Source organism: Talpa europaea (genome assembly GCF_964194135.1).
Source record: "Talpa europaea genome assembly, chromosome: 4".
Lineage (NCBI taxonomy): Eukaryota > Metazoa > Chordata > Mammalia > Eulipotyphla > Talpidae > Talpa > Talpa europaea.
Window position 1 is genome coordinate 21,584,126 of NC_140070.1, and position 13,307 is coordinate 21,597,432.

A 13,307-nucleotide genomic window follows, 5' to 3' on the forward strand; every position below is an offset into this window, starting at 1 on the left:
TGATGTACATTTGTACTACACTTGAGCTTAGCCAAAAGGCCAAGAAGCAATAAAAATGATGTACATTTGTGTATACATTTTTGTTTGGACATTTATTTTCATTTTTTTTGGGTAAATACTGAAGAGTATAGTTGTTTTGTCATACATTTGAAAAGAACTACCAATAGAGTACTACTTTAACTATGAAGAATGAACTTTTGGGCCTCCCTGCTGGTGCAAGGGGTTAAGCACCACACTATGAAGCAATCCGCAGCCTTTGCAGCAAAAGTTCGATCCCCAGCCAGCCAGGGAGCTACCCACATGGCGTAGCAGACCTCTCTGTCTCGCCCACTGCTCCCCTCAGCAATGTATTTCAGTCAGTTTGCCTGTTAAGCTCCCCACTCTGTCTCTGGTGAATCCTCTCAACTCACCCCCAACCCGCCCTTGCACCTCTGGCCTGTACCCTAGTTCTTATATGCATAAATAAATCTTTCAAAAAAAAAATCACTAGAAGGGAGGCGATATCTCAGAAGTGAAGTCATTTGTTGGAGCAATTTTATTTTATTTTCCCTGGCCAGGGATTGAACTCATGCTGCAGATAGCTTCACAGTGCTGTGTCTAAACCCTTTGTGCCACCAGGGAGGCCCCTGTAGGAGCAATTTTAGCAGTGTCTCTTTTCTATTCTGTCCCATTCTCTCAAATGCAAAAATATCTTTGAAAAGGGATGATACATTAGTGATATCTTAATTACCCTCATCCATAAGTGTAGGTTCTAAATATTAAAGTGGTTAAAATTAATCAGGGGTGACTTATTAATTTCCTAATATTTATTTGAGTAAAACATTTTATGTCTTCCAGAAAACAACAAATCATTTCAATGACAAAGCACCTTCAACTAAGAAAATTTCAACTATGCTGAAAAATTTAGGAGATAGATTTTCCTTCTCATTTGAAAGGATTTAAAGAAGAAATAAAATGGCAGAGGTTTAAAGTTAATGTTCAGGATGAATGATGACAATTCACATGACAAGACAGAAGAACTGCAATCCTTGTTTATCAGTGATAAAAATGGGAACACATATGCATACAACCAGAAATCACCACAAAAGTCTTCCATCAATACTATGAATTGGAATTCTGAAAACACAGATGACATGGTGGTTGATTATGAAAGCAACTCTGCCGTGGACATTGGTCAAAATATTTCTTTAAAACCTCAGTGTGTTGAGGCACTTAGTCACCAAAAATCTTCAAGTGATTTCACTGGTAAGGAGGTGTTAGACAGCCCGAAGGATTCTGAACATTGTTCTTTTGCACATGGTGTAAATACTAAGGATCCCAAGTACCTGTGTGGCAACTCTGATTCCCTAGAAATATTTCAGGACCAGAGTGTTGAGACATCTATGCCTTTTATGTGGAAACCTAACAATGACTTCAACTGTACAGACTACCCGACTGCCTTGGAGCTAAACCAGACCTTTGATATGAGAGTGGATAAAGTAAACTGCACCTTTATCACATGTCATGATGGTGGAAAGAGTTCTTCTTTGCACACCTCTGGAAGTCTACAGCCAACTGATGTGACAAGTGGGAAAGCATCTTTATCCTGTTCCACTTGTACAACTTCCCATTTTGATAAGATGCATGTGAGAGAAATGAGTAGTGACGGAGGCAGCTTTGAAAACCCTCAAACCACAGCATCAGCGGCCCAAGACACAACTTACACAGCATTTTCTGATGTGGTGATGCAAACTGATGTTGTTGTTCCAGATATTGGAAGTCAGTGTCAATATTCTTCAGGAAAGGTTACCAGTGAATTCACAGACGGGTCACAGCAAAGACTAGTTGAAGAACAAGAGATACAAAGTCTAACACCAGTTTCTGATGGCATGGAGGTTCCCAGTGGGTCTGTATTACAAGAGTTCTTTTGTTTATCTGAAGATGAACCAAATAGTGAGACACATTCACCCAGCTCATATGGGCAAAAGGAAATGGGCCAAAATCTAAGAGAAACAGTGTCCAATTGTATTATCGATGATGAATGCCCTCTGCTGGTGCCAACTTTTGATAAAAGTGATGCCCAAGTGCTGGACCCAGAGCATAAAGTCACTGTGGCTGAAGACGCACATATTGCCTCCAATGAAAAGATTTTGGGAACCCAAAATCGTACCATGGAACTGATCATAAGTAGCCCACCAAGACAAAAAATGGCTTCATCATTTGAAATGACTTGGGATACAAATGATATGGTTATTAACACAAATAACACAGTTTGCATGTCAACGCCAATTCTAGAACCCATACATACCACCTTTTCTATATCACCTATTGCAGCACCAGAGAAATGTAATAAGTTAGACAGGAACAGTCGAGATCTCAGAAATTTACCAAGCCTGAAGAAGACCTCTCTAAATGTAACTAAACCTAGTCTAGGAAAATCAGCAACCAAAACAAATACCCCTGTAGGCAGTAAAGTTAGAAAAACTGAAATTATAAGCTACCCAAGACCAAACTTCAAAAATGTCAAAGCAAAAGTTATATCTAGACCAATATTGCAGCCCAAAGACCCTGCTTTATCAAAGGTCATAACTAGACCCCAGTTAACCAGGGCCTCATCATCCTCACCAGTGTCCTCAAGACAGTTGACAGTTTTGAGCAAACCACCAAGATCTGACTTGCATGCAGACACAAAAGCAGAAATCTTAATTAACAAGACACACAAGCAACAATTTAATAAACTCATTACTAGCCAGGCTGTACATGTTACAACTCATTCTAAAAATGCTTCACACAAGGTTCCAAGAACAACATCTGCCATGAAATCAAATCAGGAAAATGTTGACAGAGCAAGTTCTTCTAATTCGGCATGTGAGACTGGGTCTGTGGCTACGTTTTTCCAGATCAAAGGCATACTCCCTGTTAAGATGGAAAGCACAGAGTGTCTGAAAATGACATATGTTTCCAACATCGATGGGATTAGCCCTGAAAAGAAGGGTGAAAAAGAAAATGGGACACCTGTGGAAAAACAAGAACTTAAAAAGGAAATTTTGAATGAGACCTTTGAGTATGGTTCTGTGTTTTCGGTAAGTGAAATTTTCACCTCTTCAGGGGATGGTGAAGGAAACTGAGAAGGAAACAATACTAGTAATTGATTATCCATAAATTGTCTGTATACTATTGCAGAGCTAGAAGTGCACTTTTACTTTCAGGTGGTAGGTAACATGCCATCCAGGTCATATACAATTCAGTAATTCTTTGTCGTCAGTCAGTACATTTAGAGTGTTAATTGGTTACAATATAGGAACCTTCAGTATAAGAAAACATCCTCAAGTTCAGTATATTGTATTGAATATTACTTCTTTTAACAGTATGCAAAAAGGATAAGATACTTTAATATTTAATGTAGTTATTTAGAATTATGTAACTGATTATATTTTATAGTTCTGGAAAAAAATAGAAACTTTAAAATGTGTTGGAGCACAAAATTAGAAATGACCAGGGGGTGCTCGTAAACAAGTCAACATAAAAATAACTCTTGTCTGTTCTGGAGAAAGTAGCTCTGGAAAGTGGCGCCTTCTCCTGTTGACAGCAGTTTTCTGGATTCTGTCCCTGATCAGCTAATGTGACTTAGGGCAAGTCATCTTTGAAACCCAAAGATGAAATGATTGTACTAATAAATGTCAGAGGTCTCTTGCAACCCTGATATATTCCTGGACATAAAATAAACAAAACTTGTTTTACTTATGTATGGTGGAAAAGCTGTCTGTTTTCTATATCATCTGTCAGATATTGGGGGGTGGGGTTATATGAGGGAATTACCTTTACTTCAAAAATTAGCATGAGGAAGCTAGTTTTGGTAATAGCATGAGGAAGCTAGTTTTCTGAGTTTTAAAAACATTTGGCAAGCGACCGTGGAGCCGTATGTACTTGTCCTTGGCTATGTTTTTGGCCGTGGGGACTCGCATGTATTTTGAGCCCCACATGGGTTTTTCTTGGGCACATGAAAGGGTCCTCTGGGCCAGGAGTGAGCAGATGTGAAGGCAGATGTGAGACATCTGTGTGGAAGGCTCATGTGTGAAAGGAATGAAACACAGAAGTGGAGTCAAGTGCTAAATGCTGTTCTGACTTATTAGACTGCCTAGGGAATGCTTAAGGAATCGATGATATTCTTGCACTAGATCTGTTTAGAGATGTTTTGGTTTTTATGATCAGTCTATAAGGAAGACCTCACCACATTAGCCAAACTAATGAGACTGCCCAATATTTCAGAAATTAACTGCTTTAAGTTTTTTTATAAAGCGTTTTTTTGGTCAAAACTTAAGGGAACTCATTTTATATCATTTGTAATTATTTTGCTAAAAAATACTGTAACCTCTGATAATTCTAATCAGCATTCTTAGTTTGATGTTTTATAGATATTTTTAAAAAAACTAGTCTTCATTGATTCTTGGGAGTTATTGTGTGTTGGTCTCCAATTACTAGAAAAACTAGCAAAAAGTTTCTTTAAAGAGCATTTTCCTCAAATAGAATTTGTTGTATAATTTTGAAAGTAAAAGTTTGTGTGATGTGTACGTTGACTAAGTCAGCTTTATATTTCCTGTGTGCAGAGAGAAAGTGCATGTTTTAGGTTCATATGATTCTGAAGTAAGAATATGGAATCATCAGATTGAAATGGATTCCAATACATCTTGGAGAAAGAAACACTTTTTTCACCTTAGGAATTTTGAAGTTAGAATTCCTGTATTTTTGGCCCTGGTCCCTTTATCAACTGTATAAACTCATTTTTCCATGTTGGTGTTGTAAGCATCATTAGTTCTTAGTATCACTATTCACATCTGACACATTTACATGTATGACGGGTAAGGGGCTGAGCAGATCATCCCAGGCCATGGGCTTTGTGCTTGTAGGGAGCTAAATGAGTGAATATTTGTTTTACTCTAACTCCAGTGTTTGTTGGCCACTTCAGCTATACCCAAAGGTTATAAATCTGTCCCGGATTTATGAGGAGATAGTCCTGGAGGGATATTAATTTTCAATGTGTTCTGTTGGTCTTGGGCTAAAGTAGGCATTGAGTTAGTTTGCCTACAACCTCACAGATGTTTGGTCTGGGTTTATCTGAAACTTCAGGAAGGTTCTTAGTTGGAGGAAGGAATTTAACTTTAGTTTGATATAGGTGGTTTGTAGCAATCCATCACAGGTTATATATTGGTGAAAGTATGTTACATAAAGGGAGTTGTGAATTATCTAAAAGCAAAAGAAATGGTATTTGATGCCCGTTCTCTACTAAATACTTGCTCAGATGTCTTACATAGAATTTATCCTCATTTTCTCAGTGATGGTCAGGTGCTTTCCATATATTCTCACTTACTCCTCCCAGTAACAACAGGGCAGTTGTTAACCACATCTTAAAGCTTCTGGAAGTTTACTTAAAACTCACATAGCTGGTAAATAGTAAATTTCAGATTCAAATTCAAGTCCCTCAACTTGAATTCTGTCCCTTTTCTGCTATACCACAGGGTTTCAACATTTTGTGGAATGTGGACTCTGAAAGGTAGAGTGAATCTGATTTGCTGAGGCCTGATTCACTATTGAAAGTTGATTAAAAATTTGGTTTACTTTTTAAAAGATTTTTTTTTTTTTTAGTTCATGTACAATCACCTACTTTCCTTAGCCAATTCTATGTTGTTCTCCGGAGATATTGCCCTATTGAGCTCATGTTGAATTCACCTAGTGTTGAATATGACTGCCATCGGTATGGGGCTTCACATATCTCTATTTGAAATTGTCCATATATGACTTACTGAACAGAGAATGATTTTTGAGGAATATGCAGCTTAGAAGGTAAGAGGTTGAATTTTGAAGCTAGAAGTGGTTTCAGAGTATAGCTCCATCATTCACTGAGTTTCCTAGGGTAAGTCATTTGGTTTCTATGAAGCTCAATTCTTCTTGATATAAAGGAAGAATACAACTTATAGCTTACAGTGTTGGAATTTGTGCTTTGAGTAAGGCCCACACTCTCATTTCCTAAGTGTTTCTTGGGTACTCACTATCTGCTATATATGACAGTGGTTGTTGGGATATAGAGAAGAAATACACAGCCGCTGGTCAGACCTGGTGTCTAGTGTAGTGGTACTATCAGAAGTTAAGCGAAAGTGGGGGAGTTTCTAAATACTACTTTGGCAGCACACAGGGAGTATTTTTAGACTTGTGCTATAGGAGGCAGAATGGAATGATAGTGATAAGAGGAGATATTAGTCACTATCTGGAAATTACAGGACAAGTATGCACTGAAAGGGTATTCTGGGTAGAGGAAATAATATATACAAAGATGAAAAAACATGAGAAGATATTATTTAAGAGATCCCAGGTGCTGTGTGTGAGGTGAGCCAGGATGTGGGACCAAAAGCAGTGAGGAATAAGCTGAATAGGTTAGCAAGGGGTGTCTTCCAAGATGACTTGTTGTGCCTCACTTTATATGACAGACAGAGGGAAGCAGCCTAACTCATTTTTAACTTTACAAAGAAGAGTTGACTTTATATGGCAGGCAGAGGGAAGCAGCCTAACCCATTTTTAACTTGCCTTAGCAGTGAGTTGGAAGATTAATTGGAGAGACTGGTGAAACCAGAAAGGACAGGTTTCAGTCCAGAGGATATGATTTCAGTAATTCTGGCAAGAAATGATGCAGCCCTGTGTTACTGCAGATAAAGAGGCAAGAGAATGAAATCACGAGGGGTTTAGTTGGTAAGAAAGGAGGCATCTAGAAATAACTTTGGTTGTTTAAGTTGGACAACACAGGGTGTGTTGTGGTAAATATGGGAAGAGATGAGTTTTGAGGTGGGCGGGTAGAATTTGTTTAATTTCAGATACTGCTTTGTGCTCTTCTGTGAAAGTATCAACATCAGAAGTTTATTTTGAGAAATCATGAGTTGATACCTATGATATTTTTCATGGTATAAGAGCCATATGCTGATCACAGTGTGTAGGGGGTGGCTGAAACAGCGGATATGATCATCTAGGGAGCTATAAAATAGAAGATGAGGAAGAGGATCCAGTTTAGGAAGCTCACAATAACTAGCATATGAAGGTAGGGAAGACCAGGATCCAGACAAGGAATAATCAGGTAGGAAGAAGGAAGGCCAGGAAAGAGCTCTGACAGAGAAACCAAATATGGTTATTCTCCTTGGATGCCATAGAGAAGGGCCTATAGGGAGAGCACACGGGCTGTGCCTTGAATCTGATCAGTGGTGCTGGTCATCTTGGGAACAGTTTCATTGGTAGGAGCAAGAGGCATTTCATGAGTTTCAATTTCTTCATAGTAAAAATGAAAATCAAATATCCATCAGGCATATTTCCACTTAGAAATTGCTTCTTTCACATGGGTAACACTTCAGGAAAATATTGTGGAAGGTATGGTCTGCAGTAAAATTCTGTTATTTTTAAATTATTTTTTAATTAAAAGCTTTTTTTTTTAAATTGAAGCAACATTGGTTTACAACACTGTATGTGATTCAGAGGCGTAGGATCACACCCATCACCACACTGTGCCCTCAGCCCTCTGACATAGTTCATTCTTTCCCACAGATAACAACACTTCAGGGGAGGGTGTGGGGAATATGACAGCTGGAGTAAAATCTTAACTATTTTTTCACAGGGTTCTGGTTCAAAAACTTCAGCCACCTTGGGTAGGAGTATATCCAAGCCTGATTCCTCCAGTTTGAGAAAAACAACGGGTCCAAAAGCCAAAGTGGGGCCTTCTGTTTCCTGTTTGAGGCGAAATAGCGGCAGTCGAACTCTCAGTTCTGATGGAGCCTTGTCTCCTCAGAGAATCAGACGTGTGTCCACATCTGGTAAGAATAAAATAATTCAGCTGTTCCTTACAGCAGTTTTTGAATTATTCATACATAATAATTAGGAATGTCAAAAAAAACAGTAAGTTTTTGCATATAGAACTAAACTAACACATTCTGTCACTAAACCATTTAGCTTTTCATTAACCTTGACTAGCATCTTGAACAGGGAAGGTAGAAAAAGAAGTCGAAGACACAGCCTTTATGTTTGACCAATGTAAAGGTTAGTTGGGGGAAAATATGCACGCATAAACCAACTTGTAAGTATATCAGAAGGATGTGTATATGGACAATTGTGTACCTTTTATATATGAGTCATTTCATCTTCAAATTTTTTACAAATGGTTAAGTGCTTAATGATGTGTTATATACTAGACTCATAATATGTTCTGACCACATGTGAAGAGATTAGTTTTTTCCTTGAATTTTACTGAGAGATGTATTATAAATTTTCAGGGACATGAGGTTGATTAAACTTTTCTGATGTGAACTTCTATTTATGTTGCTTTGTATTTTAGAAATTGTTGTTTTAAATTCATGTTAGGTTTATAAAGTTCTAGAGCTTCAAGAGTAGCTATTAAGTATCTTAGTGAATTTGGCAGATGTACAGTTTTCTTTGTTACAAATAAGAACACAAAATGGAAAAGCCAATATATTTCATCATAGGAACTCAAAGAGCCTGCTAACCATTGCAGCTGATGAAGAGCACTCTGTGGGGAACGCCACTTATTTTATTTTTTTGTATTGGGCAACTTGAAATTTATTTTCACACATCTCATTTAACATATATATATATATATATATATATCTCATATTAGGTAGATATTTTTTTCCACCCAGAAATAATGTTTTATTTGGGTTTATCTGAACTCAAACAGGTATAACCTTGAGCAAATTAAGGCATGTCAGATAGATTTAGAAGTTCCCTTATAAAAATAATGACAGCTATTGAATGATCTGAAGAAGTGCCTCTACAGTTTTGTCCACACATGTGGGAACATTTTATAAAAATTAACAAAACTGACCAATTCCCAGAGGATCTCTTTTATTTCTCTACACGTTAGTTGTTTGGGGTTTTATTTTTCAGTCCTCTTCTGAAGTCTCCTTTGTGAGAAACTTACAGCTCAAGGGGTATTTTAAGAGTTGTTTATTTAGATGCAGGCCCAACTTCAAGGTCTTGAGGTTCTGAGGAGCAGTTCTATGAAGAGGGATGGATGGAGGAAGACAGATTGGCAGCACATGTCCATTCCCATCTCCAGAGAAGCTGAGTGGGAAAGAGGACCCCATCAGTTTGAAGTGTTCATCATGTAGAGGAAAAACAGTGCCATAATCGGGGAGCTGAGGCATGAGTTAGATCAAAACTTTGATTCTTGCTGTTCTTTCTGCCAGATTGGGTGCATGGTATTTACCAGATGATAGTGTGAGCCCTTCCTATTGGATGGAAGACGCACCTGCGTCTTGGGGTCATGTAGAGCTGTGGTCACTGGCAACTTGGTCTGTACTTAGTAACTCTGTGTTCTAGAACTGCTCTGGCACCATTGAACTTTCTGAGCAAATGTTTACTCACCTTGGGCTTTGGTGAAGTGTGAGGGTTTCATTAGTTTTTACAGTCTTTATCTTTCTAGGGAGCTCACCTGATTTTCTGAATAGTGTCACCTTCATATGATTCTCTAGACCACAAAATGCTTACACCCCAGAGAACCTTGAAGTGCACATACTTTTAAGAAATTATGCTGTTTCCCAGGATGAATTTTTATTTTATATATTTTTTATATCCTTCATTTTTACACAAAGTGTTTTCTCCTCTCAGGTGTAGTCCCCATGAAATTCCCACCACCAAGTCACCCGTGCACCATCACCATAGTACCTTGTGCTCTTCCCACCAGGATGTATTTGAAAAGATGGGATTATTTTTTTTTGCATGATCAGTTCCAACAGAGTGAAACAGTTTATGTCCCTTTACTTTATGTTACATAATGTTAAGCCTTAAAGAGTGAAGAGGTCTATTTAATGAAAAGTTAATAAAAGTTATCAAGCTTTTTATTAATCTGTACAAAACAGCTTGAACACTAAATTATGTATTTAGAGATTTCAATCTAAGTAAAAAACTAAATTATATTTCATGTGGTGATTTTCCACATGTAAATGGAAAAAATTTTTGTAACCAGGGATATTATGGATTTGTATTTGAGCTTATATTTTAGTGGTTGGAAGACTGACTTGATTGTGCTATATTATGTTTAAAAAAAATAATAGCAACTAACTTGTTTGGATGCTCACAATAAATTGAGACATGTTTGTATGGAGGCCAGGAAATTTAATCATCAGAGAATTAAAAGTAGAACAGAAAATCAAGTAGCAAAAACAATATGCCTTTAGATCTTTGAGAGCATGTTGCCATTTATTGTACAATGAAGTGATTGTGTATCAGAAAATTGAAACCAAATGGATATCCTCTGCAGGCAAACAAAGTTACCCTACTGAAAGGTAAGCAGCAGGAATATTCTAGCTGCCTTGGGGTTTTCAATAAATCCTTTCAGAGAATTAAGTAGAAAACCAGACCTGGAGTTAAAACAGCCATTTTCTTGAAACTTTAAGGTATGAGAAATCCAATGGAACTATTTTCATTTTACTTCATCAAAATCTGAAAAGTTGTATGAAACCAGGTTATAAGTGATTATAATAAACCAGATTCACAGTATCATGACTTCCTTGGAGTATGTGTGTGTGTTAATCCACTCAATTAAATGAAATAGGAAAACTAATAATAATTCTAATGCTAATGATAGTAGCTTACACTTACTAGATGTTTACCAAGCTCTAGACTCCAGTCATTTCACATGTCAATTCACTTAATCCTCACCAATAGATTCGTGAGACATTCCTATTTTACAGCTGAGGAAACCGTCACAGAGAAGTTATATAATTTGTCAAGGTTGTGCAGCTAAAGTGTGGCAGAGATGGGGCTCAGGTCAAGCAGTGGGGCTCTGGAATGAATGCTCTGATCTTTAACATTACTAAAGATACACTATTAGAGTCACCATAAATTTTGAAAAATTTAATTTCTTGTGTTTTGCTGAACGGTTTAGAGCTCACGGCTGTTCCCTTTTCAGGCTTATGGCTTAAAATCCATGTCATTTGAGTATGGTGTAAATGATTTTGCATGGTTATTGCAAATTAATATGCAGGATAAATAAAATTGCCCAGTAAATACTTCCTGACCCATTCAGGCATCTTTAGAGATACTTCTGCCAGCATCTTTCAGAGGCAATAGCAAAATCTGTACAAGGTTTTAGATGATAAATGTGTGTGTTCCTTCATGTGAATATGAAATTGCACTGCCAGTGACCAGCCTGAACCAGGCAGGGTTATAGGCGCTTAGAACACACTCCCTGCCCTGTGGACCCATTAGCCTTTCTGGGGAGGGCAAAGACAGGTTGATTTAGCACCACAGAGGGATGTGTGAAGGGTGTGGAAAAGGCTCTGTGTGCTTCCAGAGGACTTTGGGGAATGGAATGTTCAAGGACTAGTCTGATTATTCCAGAATCCAAAGCAAGGCCTATGAAAGACATGTCTTTAGCTTTTTTCTAGAGAAAGAGGTGACTTCCTTTTAGACATTGAGAAATAGCAAAGGGGTAAGCCTTTGTTTTAATTCAATTTATTGTGGCTTAATACAGTGTACTTCCTCTCAAACCAGAAGTGCATCCCAAAGTTGGAATTACTTGCCTATTGTTAGGGGAATCTCTTCTTTCTTGCTAAGTTTTCCTTCTTCGTTGTTTCTTACACACTGATTTCTTGTTTATTTAGTATTAAAGGGAATGTAATACCATTTCAATTTCACATCATTTTGTCTTTTTCTGGTTGAAAGTCTGAGAGACTTAGCAAAATGATGACAAGTTTATTCACATGCTTGCATCACTAAGCTAATTGTTAAAAACTAGAAGTTATTACCTTCTAAAAACTAGAAGTTTATTATTAAAGTTATTACCTTTAAAACTAGAAGTGATTTTTTTCTAAAGCTTAACTTGAATGAGTTGTACGTAGATGTTTCTATATATTTATGTAACTAAAATATGTCAAATAATGTATTTCCAGGTTTCTTTTCATAAAAATAACTTGGTTTTGAGTGCTACATATTTTGAGTGCTAATGATGTGTCTATTCTAAACTCGCCTGGTGCATAATATCTCGCCTCACACTTTATCAAGAATAGATGCTCTGAGTATCCCCAATCTACAGACAGAGAATCTAAGGTTTTGAAAGCATAATTTGCCCAAATTAACAGTTAGTTGGGGGACATAAGAAACAGGACAGGCAGTATGTCACTGGAGCCTTTGCTCTTAACCTCTACCCTGGACATCCAGGCAGCAGATTCAGTCATTTCACTCCAATCTGTTGAGTACCTTCTTCTGCTAGGAATGGAATGGTACACAAAAAAAACAAATTCTTGCCCTCTTGAGCTTAAATTCTAGTATGATGAATCAGAAAATTGAGTAAACAAAATGTTTAGTATGTAAAATAATGGTAAGTACTGAGGGGGGGAAAAACCCAATTCAAAGGTCTACATTCCTGCACTGGGAGTGAACAAGAATAGACCTCACCAAGAAGGTGATATTTAGTTAATCCCTGAAAGTTGAGCCAATACTTGGAGGAGAAGGAGAGACACATTTGGATATCAGATGTGAGGACTTTCCAGGCAAGGGAGCAGCAAATGCAAAGATCCCAAGATGAGGCAGTATTGTAGGTAGTGGAGTGCTTGGCCAAGAACGAGCTGTGCAGTGTGCACAGGGTCTAGGAGAGAGCATGGTGGGAGTAGATGGAACCAATCAAGGCACTTAGGAGACAAATACCTCCTCGAACACCATCATTGTGAGTTATTGATCACTTTGCAGGCATTACTAACAGGTCTTCTCACTTGGCAAGTCATTGTGGAGGAGATTGCTTTATGGAATGACTCATAAACTATGCTTGATTTGTCACCATGGAGTCTGTTATCTATGCATTCAAGATGTGTTTTGAGTGTCTGCGTGTGCCGGGCAGTCTATATTAGATTCTGTGAATACAAACATGATTAAGTAGCATGCCCTTTAATAACCTCACTTGTTGGAGGGTGAAGTGAAAAGAGGGTGTTTAAGGAAATCATTTGAATGCAAAGTCCTCATTCCCTAAATCCGCCTGAATTTCCCAGGCTTGTGTGATATTTTTCATTTATTATGTTGCACTGTGATTCTTGCCTGACTTCTCTATCACTTACTAAACTGAGATCCATATGGGTATAGTCCAGACTTTGGTTATTTTTGTATCTTCCAGTGCTCATCAGGGTGTACCTATTACACAACAGGTGTTTAAAAATATCATCTGGCTTGATTCAAAAGGAGACTTGTATGAAGCACTGTGTCCACAGTAAAGGGAACACCACTAACCAACCTCTGGGGAGAGATGAGCAGTGACATGTGAAGTGACCTTAGTGGTTCTCTAGGCA

General features: G+C 37.8%; 1 protein-coding gene across 2 annotated transcripts in view; it reads left to right on the top strand.

Moving 5' to 3' along the window:
• Nucleotides 1-974: 974 nt before the first annotated feature.
• The window catches only part of MTUS1 (microtubule associated scaffold protein 1), a gene marked incomplete at both ends in the record, with an annotated part of 94,569 nt that continues 82,236 nt past the window's right edge, over nucleotides 975-13,307 (top strand). The window contains 2 exons of one of the 2 annotated variants that reach the window (XM_084232171.1): nucleotides 975-3,062; nucleotides 7,631-7,826. In XM_084232171.1, the coding sequence (XP_084088297.1) occupies nucleotides 975-3,062; nucleotides 7,631-7,826 (2,284 nt within the window). The remainder of the gene's footprint in view (nucleotides 3,063-7,630; nucleotides 7,827-13,307) is intronic. The other variant, XM_084232170.1, reaches the window with a different exon arrangement.